Below are 17,071 nucleotides of genomic sequence, written 5' to 3'. Positions count from 1 at the left end.
CCATGATGTTGTCGCATTCCCTGAATCCACGTGCTCTCAAGGTCCAGAACAAGCAAACTCTGCCTGTGTTTTGGAGGGCCAACAGAAAAGCCTGGGTGACGGCAGCAATCTTCCTGGACTGGTTCCATAATTGTTTCGTCCTTCAGTTGGAGAAATACATGGTGGGCAAAAACCTTGCGTTCAAGATTCTCTTGCTCCTGGACAACACTCCTGGCCATCCCGTGAACCTGTACGTGGCTCATCCGAACGTCGAGGTGATCTTCCTGCCGCCTAAGACCACCTCCCTCATCTAGCCACTCGACCAAGGTGTGATTTCAACGTTTAAAACGTATTACACCCGTCGCACCTTTCGCCGCATTTTTGATGCAATAGATCCGGCCCAGGGCTCACCGTCGGGCAGTGTTGGAAGGATTTCAACATTACCCACTGCAACGGCACCATCAAGGAGTCGCTGGATGAGGTGAGAGCCTCCACCATCAACGTGTGTTGGCACAACCTGTGGCCACAGGCAGTCAAACTTTACTGGCTTTCCCGATAACACTAAGGAGAGGCATGTGATTGTCGGGTTGGCACAGCAGTTGGGAGGGGGAAGGATTTTATGACATTCAGCCTGAGGAGTTGGAAGATCTCATTGCCTCACATGGTGACAACCTCACCGAGAAGGAGTTGGAGGCCATTATAACGGTTTCCGAGGAGGAGGAGGCGGCAGTGATGAGGAAGAGATGCCAAGGTCTAACCTCACAGTCCAGTTCCTGGGTGAGTTGCTGCATGGCATGCGGGTGTTTGTCAATAAGTTGGAAGATGCTAACCCAGTCATGGAGAGGTACCTCAAGTTCAAGAGGGGCTTGAATGATTTGCTTCTCGCCGACAAAGAGCTGCATCGAAACCTGCGGCAATCTGCCAGGCAGCTCTCCATTACCCACTTCGTCAGCCTGCTCCCTCCACCTCAACACCACCAGCACCCTCCTCTCCTGCCGCCCTCAACTGCTGCCTGTCCTGCCTCTCCCTCAGGTTGCAGGATCATCGTCGTCATCGTCGTCGTCATCGTGTTTGTAAAATAAAAAAATTTCATGGTACATGACGGTGTTGTGTTTTCTTTACTGGCACGGTATGGTTAAGCACTTTTATTAAACTGTAAGTACATTCCTTCAATAAATTAGATATGGTACCTGGTGTTGTCGTTCTTTTTATTTTTGTAAGTATTTTTTGCGAAACTGCAATCATGTGCACTTGCGGTCGAAAACATTTTAAATTTTAAAAAATTTCCTCTATGAATCAGGAACCGCTGGGAACCCATAACGTATCCCCCTTTTTCCCATTGAAACAATGTCGTGGCATACATTCACCGGATTTTCATCGATCTTTGCGGATTTTCATCGACCTTCGTGGATTTTCATCGACCTTCGTGGGTTTTGTCTCGCCATTTCTGGGACTTCTATCGACCTTCGCAGATTAATCGTCGACATTCTTGGGATTTGCGTCACCATTCGCGGATTTTGCCTCGCCGTTCGTGGTTTGGTCCACTCTATTCGTGGATTTTCACGACTCAGGAACCTATCCCCCCTTTTTCCATTGAAACAATGCCCCGCTATTCGCGGGTTTCGCTATTCGCGGATTTAGCTATTCGCGGATTTTTCAGGAATGTATCTCCCATGAATAGGGTCCAACTATATATATATATATATATATATATATATATATATATATATATATATATATATATATATATATATATATATATATATATATATATATATATATGTATGTATATATATATATATTTGCTGAACAACATGACCGATAGTGTCATCAATTTCATTCTCCTATACATTTTTGTGGAGATCACGCTCAATAAATTTCATACTAATTGGATCAACTGTTCTACTTGTCAAATTATGAAGTTATAATGGAGGCACCTATGACATCATCATTAACGTATGTTATTCCCCAATGGGAGTACTTTACAATAAGCAATGTTTCAATTTTTTCCATGGAGTGGTTTCAGAGATAGAGGTGCAAAGTTTTTCGTTTATTCCAAGATGGTGCCTGTACCACGTGACCTATGACGTCATAATTATCATTCAAAAATTATATAGGAGGTCGTGCTCCTATGGTGAAAATTTTGTGTCAATCAGGCCAACTATTGCAGAGAAATTGAATTTTAATGGGAATAAACCCGCAAAATTCTGGCGGAAGAATAAAAATAGGGTTATTACCGCTGAGCGCTTAACTAATAGAATAAAGCAGTATACTTCACAGACTAGAGGGATTTTAAACAGTATCACGGTATTTTAAACCAATTTCAATGCTTGCTACAAGACAGGGCAGCATGTAGAAAGAATCATACTAACATAATCATAAGACTTTAAACTAACAAACAAAAATTACCTATTTTGGGGGAGGCAACCCCATCCCCTCCACTCCCACCCTTACCCTCCGTAGAACCCCCTAGACTCTGATTTTTCAAATGCCATGAGCAAACATTGGTACATCATGTGTGATGAAAGTTGTGATCAAGTTTAATCCATATAGTTTGTGTCGTTTAAGAGAAAAAAGCAAATTCCTATTTTGGGGGGTCAAACCTGGATACACTTTGACCCCCGTTAGACACCTTTAGACCCCCAATTTTTTTAATGTCGTGAACAAACTTGAGTTGCAACATAACAAATATCATTTGTCCCAAGTTTGGTCACAATTCCATCGGCAGTTTCGAAGAAGAAGTTGGAAGTGTTTACGAACTGAGACAGATGATGCGCCATCCCATAAGCTCCCCGGAAGTACGTTCCTGGTGAGATAATAATCTTAACAATAATAATAGGGTTTCACAGCATAAAAGGCATGTAATACCCCAATGAAAATCAGACACCTTGAAAATGATTGGCCTAGCAGAAAAGCAGCTGAAATTCAACAATATGCAGACAGTCATGACACCAAAAACTTTTATCAATCTGTTAATTAGGATTATGGAGCAAGAACAAAAGGATCTGTAGCTTTACAATCTGTAAACTGCAGTCGGTCTGTTGCTTACGGAACAGTTGTCTTTGGTCACTGGCAACAACACCTGTGAACTACTAAACAGACTGTCTGGACCATCAATGAAAAGTCCGTCGATTAACTCTGCAACGTATTATCATGGAATGCACAGGCGTACATGCCTCCAAATATTCTGCGTACAGTCAGCAGTGAAAACCTTGTGGAATGGTAAAGTCCCAGGCAAAGATGGTATACTACCCAAGGTCTTTAATTACTCTAAAACAAACAATTTGCTCGATCGTTATTAGTTATACATCTGAATCCTAAAGTGGCTTCCGGAAAAAATGCAGCACTATCAACAACCTGCTTCCCACCTGCCAGCTGCAAGAAAAGTGCATTGAAAATAATTTAAGGCTTCATGCTGTGAGTGTGGACCTAACCAAAGCATTAAATTATGTGGACACGAGAGCACTCCGGGAGATTATGGCCAAGTCTGGGTGTCCCACAAAGCTTGTATCCTTTATTTCACAATTACATGATGGAAAGTCCAGGTGAGTATGTGCAGGTGGCAAGTTTTCTGAAAAATTTCCCATTGCAACTGCATTGAAGCAAGGCTTTGTGATTGCATAAATCCACTTTGGTGTTTTTTTTTCTTTTCGGCCATGCTAAATGAAGCATTGTCAGAAAATCGAGAAAGCACATACATCAAAGTTAGAATTCATGGTGGACTTTTCAACCGATCTAGACTGTCTGCTCAAACTAAGGATACAAGCTGATATGCTATAAGACCTACTTTTAGTCGATGACTGGTTTGTTTAGACACACCAAGGAAGACCTGCAATAATAATAATAAGAAAAAGACATTAAATGTCATAGCTCCTCCCCACCGTGGTTTTAGTAATTTTGCTAATTTTAAAAGTAATTTTAGTAATTTGTTAAAGGCCGTCAGTCGGCCATCTTTGGTCGGATGGCAAAACAAAATATTCTGCATATGTATACTCATGTATTGTCTTTCTGCCAAGTTTGAAGAAAATCGGTCCACACATGTCTGAGAAATGGATGGGGACATGTTTGAGTAACAAAATGGCTGCAGTCAGTCAGTCGGCCATCTTGGATCTGATCTAAAAAAAAATGGCGTGCATATGTAACCCATCATTCATTATCTGTGTGCTAAATTTGAACAAGATCGCTTAATGCATGTTTGAGAAATGGTTGAGGACATGGTCAATATGTCTATCAATAATATCGGGTTTTTTACAACTAAAATGCCCGCCAGTCTACCAGTTGGCCATCTATGATCAATCGCAAAATGAAGTGAGGTGCACGTGTATGCCGTCATGCACTCTGCTTGCGCCAAGTTTGAACAAAATCGGACCATGCATGTTCAAGAAATTGTTGGGAACACATTTAAGTAACAAAATGGCCACCAGTCTGCCATTTTTGATCTGTTGTCGAAAATAAATGATGTGCATATGTGAGCCTTAATTCATTATCTGATTATCTGTGTGCCAAGTTTAAACAACATTGGCAAATGCATATCCGAGAAATGGTTGAGGACGTGTTCAACATTTAGTAAGGGCATTTTATGAGATATTTCACAAATCTGTTAACTAAATTGTTACCAAAAAATTTCTTCACCAATATGTTTGTAAAGGTGTGTAATAACATGTGTTAAAATGTTGAAGTTCAACTCCCGTGGGAAACCCAGAAAAAAAGCTGTTGAATTCGGGTACCGAAAAATTATTTTCGAGAATTTTTATTTTTTTTAATCGGCTCTTAAGTAACTTATGAGGGGTCAAATAAGGGTTTTTCATGATTCTGAGTTGATTGTTAACATTTATATTTTCACTTTTACATTTACACACAAAGTAGCTTTTATTTCACATACATATATAATACTCAAGAGTTATTTCTCATTCTCAAGGTGAATCTTTTTCTCGTTGACCAAGGGAAATTTTCTTAGTGATGACAGGACTTTTATCTTTGACTTGACATCCATGGTCGACGTCACTGACTGTCCATCCAGCTTGATCTGCATCTCCATCCCAACTTCAGCTACTCTCTCAGCATTGACTGCGTCATCTTCAGTGCTTGTGAATCCTGTTGAGAAAGACACGAGCAACTCCTTGTCTCTATCGTTGTCGAATGGCTTGATCTCCTCAAACCATTTTAGGACAAGTTCAACTGCCTCTGCATCTCGCTTCATCTGTGTCTTGGCAAGGTCTCTGTGGACTGGAACATGTTTACTGACGTCCTCCTCCATCCGCCGGTTGACATCAGACAGGTGACTGAGGGTGAGCACCCAGCATTTGTGGCCAGAAAAACTGTTTCTCATTCTTCCTCTGCTCAGTCCACCTTGTGACTTGGCTGCCTTCATTAATGTCTGCTCAATGCAAATGTCACACCATGTGCCGGACCACTCATGACTTGAGTAACGGACAACGTGGTTCCCGTGGGCAGTGAGACGTTCTAAGGTGTCTTTGTAAGCAGGCAAAGTTTCTAGTTCCTTCAAGAGTTGACAGTACAGCCGTGCGCCCTTGGCATACTGATGATGGCCTGCAGCGGCAAAGATGTGAAGCATCTTGGTAACAATGCAGGACAGATGCCCATTGTGGTCTGCAAGTCACTCGGTTCTGATAAAGACCTTGATCACATCTACCATGTGGTGGTACTCCACCCAGAGTGCAGGTGTTCTTCCTCCTTTTGCGAGTCGTTTGAAGGTTTCTTCAAACCTTTGCTCAAACACTGGCACTACTGGGTCTGAGTGTCTGGCTCCCATCTTCCCATCAGCCACCTTCTCCATGAAGGTCTTCATGTCACCACGCTCCTCCTCAGTGAAGGCAAGTTTCATGATGTGTTGATAGATGGCTGCATCGATGAGGAGGTGAACACGGATTGCCTTGTCAAAACATCCTCCATCCATGATGTGGTTGGCTGTCGTACTTCCAGGATAGATCAACTGGATCACATCTAGTAGTCCAAAATCTTCCATGATGTTACCCATTGATCCAAGATAAGACTTCAGCAGGTGAAAACCACCCAACCTTGGAATGACGGGTAGATTTGCCTGCCTTATTATATTCACAGCCTTTAGCCAAATCGGAAGATCAAAGGTCACTATAGCGACCCCAGCGCGCCGTATGCACTCTTTCAGAGTGGTGAAGATGGTGTTGAGGTCATTAGGGTCTCCTTCAATAACTGGGAGGAACTCGATCTGTGTGCTCTGCTTTGCATCATTAGCATGGATTCTCTTCATCCAGCCATTCCAGTTGGAGTGTGGGAACTCAGGATCGTTGGCTTTGATCACCCACCCCGCTGCCCAGAGTGTGTCACCTGGAGTGAGGAGTGGCTGATCATGAGCCAGGGAGGAGGAAAGCTCAGCGAGGGGGAGAAACATGATCGCGTTCGTTCCTATCTGTTTCCTGTTCGTAAATGGAATAATCTTTACTTCAGTTCCTCTCAGGATCTTAGCTTTGTCGAGTGCCTTCAACTTCACCCGGGGGAAAGCTGCTGTTGTCTGTGGATCTGGCAAAGGTGGTGCCGGAGAGGTGACTTCGATCCAACCCATTGAGTGAAAGGGAGTGTTTCCGTGAATAGAGACAATGTTTAAATCTATATTGTCTCCAACAAACTGAGTGACTGCATTGTTTGTTTCCCCAACCTCCATAAAGACCACCTGATCATTACTTGACAATTCACTTTCACTAGCTGGCACTTTGGCTGTCATCACTGATTGATCCTCAAGCGCAGCATCAACCGCAACCTCATCATTGATCTGTTCATCGGTTTCCTCCACAATGGTGTCAAGAGTGCCAGAAGTATCTGGAACATCATCTCCACTCCTACTATTAAGGAAGCAGTATTTGTAGTTTTGTGTCTCCGTGTAAGACTCAGTGTATCCCAGCCGGTGGAACTTGTTGAGCATCCATTTTGACCCAAATCTATGATCAAGTTGTATGGCAAGCCCCATTTGCTGTGGCAATACTCCAGACCGAGGTCGACAGGCCTTAATAAAATTCTGCCCCCAAACGGCAACTCTTTCGTCTGTCTTGACAATCGGTCTCAAGAACATCTGAAGGCTTGCAGGAACAAGTGTCAGCTGACTATCGATGTCAGTCATACTGTGTGTGGTGGGGTATGACTTTGGACCTAAATCAATCAAGGCAATATCATTGGATATGAACTTGAGTGCCGTCTTTATGATCTGAGTCTTCTCATCTCCATGGTCAAGATTAGCATGATGCTCTCACAGAATATTGTCGGTGCCATCTTTGAGACAGAGTACATCTGCCCTTCTTTCCTGTGTTGTGAAATACAAGGTGTCTTCGTATTTCTCTAGAAGTTTTATCTTTAGCCAATGCTTTGAATAAGAAAGGCTCTTCTCTGGTGACTGATCAAACTCCTGCAGCTTTTCATGGACTTGGTCCATGTTCATTACCCCATGCTCCAATTCTGAGTCTAACCATTCGCAGAATTCAATAAAAACTGCCTCTCGCTCCTCATCAATACTCCTCTGTCCTCTCTTCCTTTTTCCTTCCTCATCAGTCTTGGACAAACTGTCACCTCTCGCAAACATAAGTTTGCATCGCAAATGGTACAGTGTTTCTTCTGCTACCAAGTCGTTGATCCCTTCCAGGCGTCCAGTGACTTCAGTGCCCCAGTCATCCCCGCGACTCCGTGCTGTCTTCAGCAAGCTTGCCTTCAGTGTATCTGCAGTCAAATTATCTGGCACTCTGTATTTCTTTCTAGCTAGTGCTGGATTATTTTTGTAGAGCTGGGCTGGTTGGTTGCAAAGAATGCATACATCCTTATACAGGAGGTCAACTGACTGTGATCTTCTCGAACTGCAGCCAGTTGATGAACTGAACTCACAAGTAGTGCGTCTTCTCTTCAACTTTGATGACTCTTTCTCTGCCTTTGATGCTTGAGCTGACTTCTTGGTGGTTGCAACAAAGTTGTTGTACAGATCATTTTTACACTTCTGGTGGTACCTCAGTTTTCCTTCCTTTTGAGCCTCCTTCATACGTTCCACAACAGTAACATTTCGACAGTTTCTGCTTGTTTCAATAAAGTTGAGTATCCCTTTGGAGTTGCCTGTATGAGCCTTTCAGCTGGTGTATCCGAGCGTGCACAGATGAAGCAATTGAGCACAGGTGGAGTAACGTCTTCATCCATATTGCTAGACTCCATGTCCTGCAAAGTAGAAAATGAGATATATTTAGAAATTATTTTTCCACAAAGGAGTGTCTGTGGTGAAATATAAATGTTAACAATCAACTCAGAATCATGAAAAACCCTTATTTGACCCCTCGTAAGTTACTTAAGGGCCGATTAAAAAAAATAAAAATTCTCGAAAATAATTTTTCGGTACCCGAATTCAACAGCTTTTTTTCTGGGTTTCCCACGGGAGTTGACCTTCAACATTTTAACACATGTTATTACACACCTTTACAAACATATTGGTGAAGAAATTTTTTGGTAACAATTTAGTTAACAGATTTTCATATGTTTCCCTTACTAATTGGGGTTTTTTCAACTAAAATGGCCGCCAGTCGGCCATCTTTGATCATATCACAAAACAAAACGATGTGGATATGTATACCATCATGTATTGTCTTTGTGCTAAGTATGACAAAATCGGTTCATACATCTCCGAGATATGCTTATGGACGGATGGACGGATGGACGAGACAAAATCTGTATGCCCCCGTTTTGGACTGAGTCCAAATAGGGCTAATAATACAAGTTCCCTCATAAGGAAATGAAGTGCATGTGGAGTCCATCAAGCCCATCAAAGCCTGCAGTAATATTACCAAGTTATAGTTGTTTCTCTGCACTCTATCCTTTCTAAATGCTGAGGATCAATCAAGGTAGCACCAAGTACAATTTTGTCTTTGGTATGACTCAGCAAGGGTTTAAACTGTCAACCTACCAGACTCAGACCCAGACCCAGACCCAGAGGATGCTCTAACCGTTACACCACCAAGATTGGTTAAATCACAAATGAACAGTTTCGCTCGAGCTGGAAAATACTTTGGATTCACTATCAGCATAAACAAAGATGGAAGTTATGCACCAGCCTCCCGTCTGTCGCACCCACACCGGCTCAGCCATCAACACCAACGGAGAACCACTTCACATATCCTTCACATATCTTGATCATATTCTTTCAAATGATGTTCAACTTTATAAAGAAATAGCAAACTGAATGTTGTGGTACTGTCATACTTGTTGACAATGAGTATTGCAGAACCATGACATAATTTTGGCTCCATAGATCTCACTATGCAATGCAATAGTGGTTAGCGCACTTCTGCTTCGGTGAAAAACATGGTTGCTCTATATGTCACCATGTCAAAGGTCTGGAACAGTTTCATCAACCCTGCTTGAGGACAATCCTCTGAATCAAATGATATAAGTATATATATCATTTGTGGAGGCCTTAACTTGAGCCAACTCCAAGAGTACATCACTGAAATGCCTTTTGAAAAAGCAACAGTTACAATGGACAGATCATGTTGTCAGAATGGATGCAGATCATATTCCAAAAGTGATCATATTCCATTTGGATCATATTCCAAAAGTGTATGGTGAACTTCAAATAGGAAAAAGAAGGACAGGCCATCCCTCAAACAAGTGATACAAAGATGCACTGAATGGTAAATTTTTAAAAATGCAAGATTGACCACAATGTTTTGGAAAACAGAAGCAAGTAAGATCAGATCATGAAACATGTTCTTTGCACAACGTCAGTGCTGCCGAAGAACTTTCTATGGTTTTGGACGTGTTGCTTCTCCGACACATAAAGCAAGTGGTGGACTTTAATTTGGAATGGAGCCAGCCACTATTCCTGAAGAGGCGCAAAGAGAAGATCAGCTGCAAAAGCGTCTAAGAAAGAACAAGAACAAGACTCGGTAGAGCACATACCTCCTCCAGGCTGAACAGTTTACATTTTGTAGACCACTGATAGACCGGATCTCGATCCGAACCTGAACCAATATCTAGTCGGCTTGACCTTGTCACCTAACCAACTCCACCAAGGTTCAGCCGAATCCATCCATAACTGCTTGACTTATCATGCTATACAGTGCGTATCAAAAAAAATGTAATCCGAATTCAAGGGGTTAATATGCAAAGGTTATTTATTTTGACAATTTACATGTGGTTTACTAATTAAGAGGAGATCCTCAGCTTTCCATTGATACCTTCCATGCATCATTGCTGTCACACATGACCAAGTACATGCTCATTGAAAATGACAAGTTCAAATCGCATTTTTACAAGTTTGGCTAATCGATGCAAGTCAGGATAATTGGTGCAAAATGAACGTCAGATGTGAACTTTTCTCAGGAATGATTGGCCTTTATGCACCCACACCTTCATCATGTCCACCTCCCCTTTCAACACAAAGCCCACAGCGGCGGAGCATGCCCTGAACTGCTCGTCTCACCATAGCCGGTTCATTGCGAAAAGCATCCACTTCATGTCGAATACGGCCCTGCAATTCGTCAAGATCACGGGGAGGAGTTACGAGCACCTTGTTCTTTAAATGTCCCCAAAGGAAATAATCACATGGTGTGAGGTCAGTTGATCTTGGCGGCCATTCCACTGCATGGTTGAGGGTGATGACTCGGTCTCCAAAGAGTTCCCTCAGTCGATCTTGGACAGCGATAAGACGATGTGCTGGGGCCCTGTCTTTGGCCCACCAGAGATATCTGAAGACACCACGAACTTGTCGCTCAAAGTTCTCCTCCAGCTGCGGTAAATCTTCATCATTGATCATCTGCAGATACCTGTTACCATTGACATTCCTTTGAAAGAAAAATGGCCTGATCACCTGACCACTTCCACAAAGTCCCAACCGAACAGGCCACTTTTGTCGATTCATGTTGGTGTCAAAATTAAATTCCAGGGGTTGTCCTGTTGGTGCATATTCAAGAACATTGTGGGTATTGACCTTGCCATCCATGGCGAAAGCAGCTTTGTCGCCGATAACGAGATGCCGCAGGAAATTGACATCTGCTTCGCAACGTGCTTTCAACCATCTGGCAAGCAGCACCAGTCTCATGGCAAAATCCCCTGGCGTAAGTTGATGCCAGATGTGAATCCGATATGGATGTTGGTGGAGGTCCAGTCTTGTGATTCAGTTGAATGTTGCCAAAGGCAATCCCGTCCCATTTCGTATTGCGCTGGTATCCCTAGGATGCTCCAAAACTTGCTGCCTTACTGCTGCAATGTTCATTTCCGATCGCCCAGTGCGCCTCCTACCAGAATTCTTCTTGTTGCGGTTGAGGTTGCGGCTTGTCTCCAAGTTAATGATCCGTCCTTGTCACACACCCAACCTGTCTCCAAGTTTCGTCCAAATCCACCATCACTTTTTGAGATATCTTGCTCAAAGACAGACAGAACAACCCAGAACAACCAGCCCCTTGTATTGAAACAAGACAAATGTAAAAACGTGTCTCTTCCCAGATCAAAAATGGCTGGGAGGGGTTAACTAGTCTGCTTCAAGACAACAGTGCCTCTACCCCCATTTCTTTTTTCACCTGTTTCATCTGCACTGTAAATGGTCTGGTGTCTGCCATCTTGGTTTAATGTATTATTTGTATTACCTGAAAAAAAAGAAAACAGTATAAATACATGGCATAAACAAATCTTGTATAAGCAGCTAAAACCAAGTCCTGGGACTTATGACTCACACTGGTAGATGGTATAAAGTATAAACAAATCTTGTATAAGCAGCTAAAACCATGTCCTGGGACTTACGACTCACACTGGTAGATGGTATAAAGTATAAACAAATCTTGTATAAGCAGCTAAAACCATGTCCTGGGACTTACAACTCACACTGGTAGATGGTATAAAGTATAAACAAATCTTGTATAAGCAGCTAAAACCAAGTCCTGGGACTTATGACTCACACTGGTATATGGTATAAAGTATAAACAAATCTTGTATAAGCAGCTAAAACCATGTCCTGGGACTTACGACTTACACTGGTAGATGGTATAAAGTATAAACAAATCTTGTATAAGCAGCTAAAACCATGTCCTGGGACTTATGACTTACACTGGTAGATGGTATAAAGTATAAACAAATCTTGTATAAGCAGCTAAAACCAAGTCCTGGGACTTATGACTCACACTGGTATATGGTATAAAGTATAAACAAATCTTGTATAAGCAGCTAAAACCAAGTCCTGGGACTTATGACTCACACTGGTAGATGGTATAAAGTATAAACAAATCTTGTGTAAGCAGCTAAAACCAAGTCCTGGGACTTACAACTCACACTGGTAGATGGTATAAAGTATAAACAAATCTTGTATAAGCAGCTAAAACCAAGTCCTGGGACTTATGACTCACACTGGTAGATGGTATAAAGTATAAACAAATCTTGTATAAGCAGCTAAAACCATGTCTTGGGACTTACGACTCACACTGGTAGATGGTATAAAGTATAAACAAATCTTGTATAAGCAGCTAAAACCATGTCCTGGGACTTACGACTCACGCTGGTAGATGGTATAAAGTATAAACAAATCTTGTATAAGCAGCTAAAACCATGTCCTGGGACTTATGACTCACACTGGTAGATGTAAAGTGTACTAATTACATATACTGTCTATAAATGTATCGATAAATTCAGATAATGGGCCTGATTAAGGAAGTTTCTTTTAACATGTTTGTAGCATCATGATTGATGTCACCCATCTCCTTACCATGATTCGCACTCTCGTTCCCAATATTAATGCAAAACTTACTCTTAACTTCGATGCTTCCTATCAAGTAACTCTGCACTTCATTCTTCATTTGCTTCATTTTCTTAGCTGTCATCACAATTTCCACCTTACAGTATCAGCTTACCACTTATTCTGCTTGAATTCTAACAGATTACTCCTGGGCTTAGCAACTTGCACCACGGCAAGTCAAAGTGTGACTCTGTTGGGGGCATTCCGCCAAATTACCCGTCACATGCTAGATTAATTGCTTTATCGGAACACTCTGGGAAGGTTTCAAATAAATTGGACAATTGCGAAACAAGCCTCGAATTCATGCCATTGCCTGGTATTGCTGGCAGGTCCTGCAAATTCCAAATGGCTGCAGCCTTGTCACCTGAACCTGCTCTTTATATTATACTTGCAGAAGTACCCGGCGTTGCCGGGCGGGGTAGGGGGTGTAGGGGGGAAGGGGAAAGAGGGGGAGGGGGTAGGGGGGCAGGCGGGGGGGGGGAGGTTAGGGGGGAATAAGGAGGGGGGAATGGGGGAAAGGGGGATGTGGAGGAGGGGAGGAAGCGGGGGGGAGGAGGAGGGGAAGCGGGGGAGGGGGGTTGAGGAAGGAGAGGAAGGGGAGGAAGGGGGTTCATCACCTTTTCGTTAAATATATGCTGGTGAATGTGGTGCTCATCCCGTTTCTGCGTTGTGTGATGCCGAACAGGAAGAAGAAGAAGCCGTACTACCAACTTCATACACTTCCGGAATTGTTTGATTTATTTGTATTCAAATGTCTGGTGATTGTTTTGTATTTATTTATGCGAATGTGTACTTGTATATAACTGTTATTAATTTTAAAAAGCTTAGGCACTATCGAGCGATTTTTTATATATTTTTTTGAACTCTATAAAAACGATCTTTTTTGTCAATTAATTTTGTTTTGCCTAAAACAATCCCAGGCACTCACTGATGAACCTCTGAAAGTTTCAGGAAGATCCGTTCAGCCATCTCTGAGAAAAATGGCGACACGCAGACAGACAGACATACAGACATCTCTTGTATAGTAGATCATCCTTCCTTCTAAATTTACTTGTGTCAAATCTTTATCTTCTTATTAGCCTGTCCCCTGCACAGCATGAGCAGGGGTATTGTAATCGTGTGTGTGTATGTGTGTGTGTGTGTGTGTGTGTGTGTGTGTGTGTGTGTGTGTGTGCGTGCGCCTGTCTGTCCAGGCCATAACGTTTTTTGTTTTTTTTACCATTTGAGCTATTCTCATCAAATATTCACGAAACTATATTACGGTAATATGGAGAAGGCAAATTAATAATTGTGGCAAAAGGTCAAAGGTTAGCATCACATAAAATCATCAATTTTCATCCAATTGACCTGAAATTTCAATTTACCATTTGAGCTATTGTCATCAAATTTTCAACAAAGCTTTATTATGATATGGACAAGATAAATTAATAATTTTGTCAAAAAGTTAAAGGTCAGTGTCACCTAAAATCATCAATTTTCATCCGATTGACCTGAAATTTTAAGAATTTTCATATTGGGTCACTGAGTTGGTTCACCAATCAAAAGCAACAAGCCGATTGTTTTTTAGATCAAAAGGTCAAGGTTGCATAAAATCGTCAATTTTTGTCCATTTGATCTACATTTTAAAGAATTTGCATGTTGGGTCACAGAATTGGTTCACCAATCAAAAGCTAGAAGCTGATTTATTTATTTTTGATCTAAAGGTCAAAGGTCAAGGCTGCATAAAATCTTCAATTTTCATTTTGTATATTTTTTTAAACTGTTTTTGTTATTTCGAGCATGCAGAAGATGAAGACGACTGAATGCAAACAGACCTTGCATTTTCATGTGCTTTCTAGTTTTTCTCTTGTTTTGGTAATCAATTATGATTTTTGTCATGCTTACATGTTTTGCATTTAATCTTTCGTACTAAATTGTACCACATTTCAAGGTGTGGTAAATAAATTTCATTGCATTGCATTTCTATCGCATTGCAACACTCTGCATTAAGGTTCATCCATGCATGCAGGTGTTCGGTGACATCGGCTGCATGGCATGGCACCACACTCATCGTGTGCTTTGAATCTGCACCACATGGGAATGCATCCGCCCGGCTTTTGCACATCCAACGTGACAAAGATTTTGGCAAGTATACCAGTAGCCATCTCCAACCAGAGCTTTGAGATTCCATCGCCTCCCTCTCCCTCGACCCCGTAATCCCCAATCATTCTGTCTCCATTTTCTGCAAAACCACCATTCCGTTTCACTTTCCGGATCCCATCGATACCCCCGCCCACACGTATTGGTCAGGCAGATACATAGGTTATGTAACATAAATGAAAACATTTACTTGGGTGGTGTCCATCATGTTGATAAAATGCATTGCACCATTTCATCAAACCTGCTGCATGGATAGACACACACCATCAGGCCTCCTTTATAATTGGGCTATTTTGTGGAATGCGGGAGTATACACGATTGGATAGATGGCGGAGAATGTCTGTTGTAGGCCACAAAGTGCAGGCTAGTGAGCTAGGACCTAGACAACAATAGTATTTCTAAAGCACGTGAGCTAAGCTAACATTTCCTTTCTCTGTAGGGGGTTTTCACAAGTTTCATATAAACCTTATTTTTCTTGCTGATGAGCACATTAAGGCAGGAACAGTGCTTTCCAGGACTAGTGTCAATTGTGAATCAGAGTAACCGTTGCACACTACCCTTTTCACCCCTCAGCCCAAATTGGGCGAAGGGGTATTGTCACGGGCGTCGTCCGGGCGTCGGTCAACTTTTGGTTTCCGTCAATTTCAAGGAGAACGGCTTGTCCGATTAAATCCATGTTTGCAGTGTATGTTGGGGTTGAGTCGAGGAAGGTTCCTTTCGAAAATGGGCGCGCTGCGATTTTCAATATGGCCGCCACGGCAGCCATCCGGGCGTCCATCAACTTTTGGTTTCCGTCAATTTCGAGCAGAACGGCTTGTCCGATTAAATCCATTTTTGCAATGTGTGTTGGGGTTGAGTAGAGGAAGGTTCATGGGTACGCTGCGATTTTCAATATTGCCGCCGCGGTAGCCATCTTGAAATTGGTTTCCGTCAATTTCGAGCAGAACGGCTTGTCCGATTAAATCCATTTTTGCAATGTGTGTTGGGGTTGAGTAGAGGAAGGTTCATGGGTATGCTGCGATTTTCAATATGGCCGCCACGGTAGCCATCTTGAAATTGGTTTCCACCATGCATGGGCTGAGGGGTTACGCCCGCTTTGCGGTGCTATTTATTTACATGGTCGTTCCTTTGGAGGTCCATCTCCTGTAGATTTGCCCTCTACTTGTGCTATTACTACCCGTTGTTGTTGTCCTATTACTACCCCTATTACTACACTATTTTTACAAACTGAAAGGTCGTTGAGCTATCGTCAGCACCCTGGCCAACTTCCAACTTCCTGCCCTGACTCATTTCTGGGATGGCAATGGCAAACCACCCAGCATAACCCTTGCCAATAAATTACTTTGGCAACACCAATGGTCTGTAAAGAGTATACATCTCATCTCATCATATTTGCCTTGTTTAATGCAAGGCCTCAGGTGACTATGCAGTATCCTTTGCCAAGCTGAAGGAGTTTTGAGTAATTCTCTTCTCTCCACTTCTCCCCACTCCACCTCTCTCTCTCTTCATCTCTCTCACTCTGCCCCTTTTTCCTGCTCATCTGTTCTTTTATCTTTGTTTTTTCCCCTCCTTTTATTTGTATGAACACTTGTCATCCAAACACATATGAACAGCTCTTGTGTTGCTCATCTATCTGTCTTTTGCAATTGATGTTTCAAATTTGCTGGTATAATGATGTGCTTCAGATAACCTTGTGAGAGTTTTTCCGCACTGCATTTATCCAGCAGCTTACATACAACATACATTTAATGAACTAGGGCATGCCCGTACTATATATATATCTAAAATTATATCCCCCCCCTCTATTTACATGAAATGGTTTGGTCCATTCGCAAAGCCAAAGCGAACGGCTTGCGAGTACGGTGACAATCCCCCCCCTCTATTTACATGAAATGGTTTGGTCCAAAGCGAACGGCTTGCGAGTACGGTGACAATCCCCCCCCCCCCCCCTCTATTTACATGAAATGGTTTGGTCCAAAGCGAACGGCTTGCGAGTACGGTGACAATGCCCCCCCTCTATTTACATGAAATGGTTTGGTCCAAAGCGAACGGCTTGCGGAGTTTGGTAAAGAAATCGCCATAGCGTGCACAAACGCGCAGGAAAGCGAAAGAATCGCAAATTAGTTTTAATTAGTTTTAAAACATAGTTTAACGCCAACATAGCGGCAACATAGTTTGCCAACGTGAAATAAATGAATACGCTCTCAA

General features: G+C 42.4%; 1 protein-coding gene across 2 annotated transcripts in view; it reads left to right on the top strand.

The window, feature by feature from the left end:
• LOC137425421 (hedgehog-interacting protein) overlaps positions 1–17,071 on the top strand; it is a gene marked incomplete at its 3' end in the record, with an annotated part of 149,682 nt that overhangs the window by 82,159 nt on the left and 50,452 nt on the right. For both annotated transcript variants that reach the window (XM_078776630.1, XM_078776631.1), the window contains 1 exon segment: positions 14,733–14,848. In XM_078776630.1, coding sequence (XP_078632756.1) covers positions 14,733–14,848 — 116 coding nt within the window.

This window comes from Myxine glutinosa, chromosome 4 (assembly GCF_964187855.1).
Source record: "Myxine glutinosa chromosome 4, kmMyxGlut1.1, whole genome shotgun sequence".
NCBI lineage: Eukaryota > Metazoa > Chordata > Myxini > Myxiniformes > Myxinidae > Myxine > Myxine glutinosa.
Note: the sequence above shows the minus strand (reverse complement) of the source record. Positions and strands in the feature narration are given on the sequence as shown.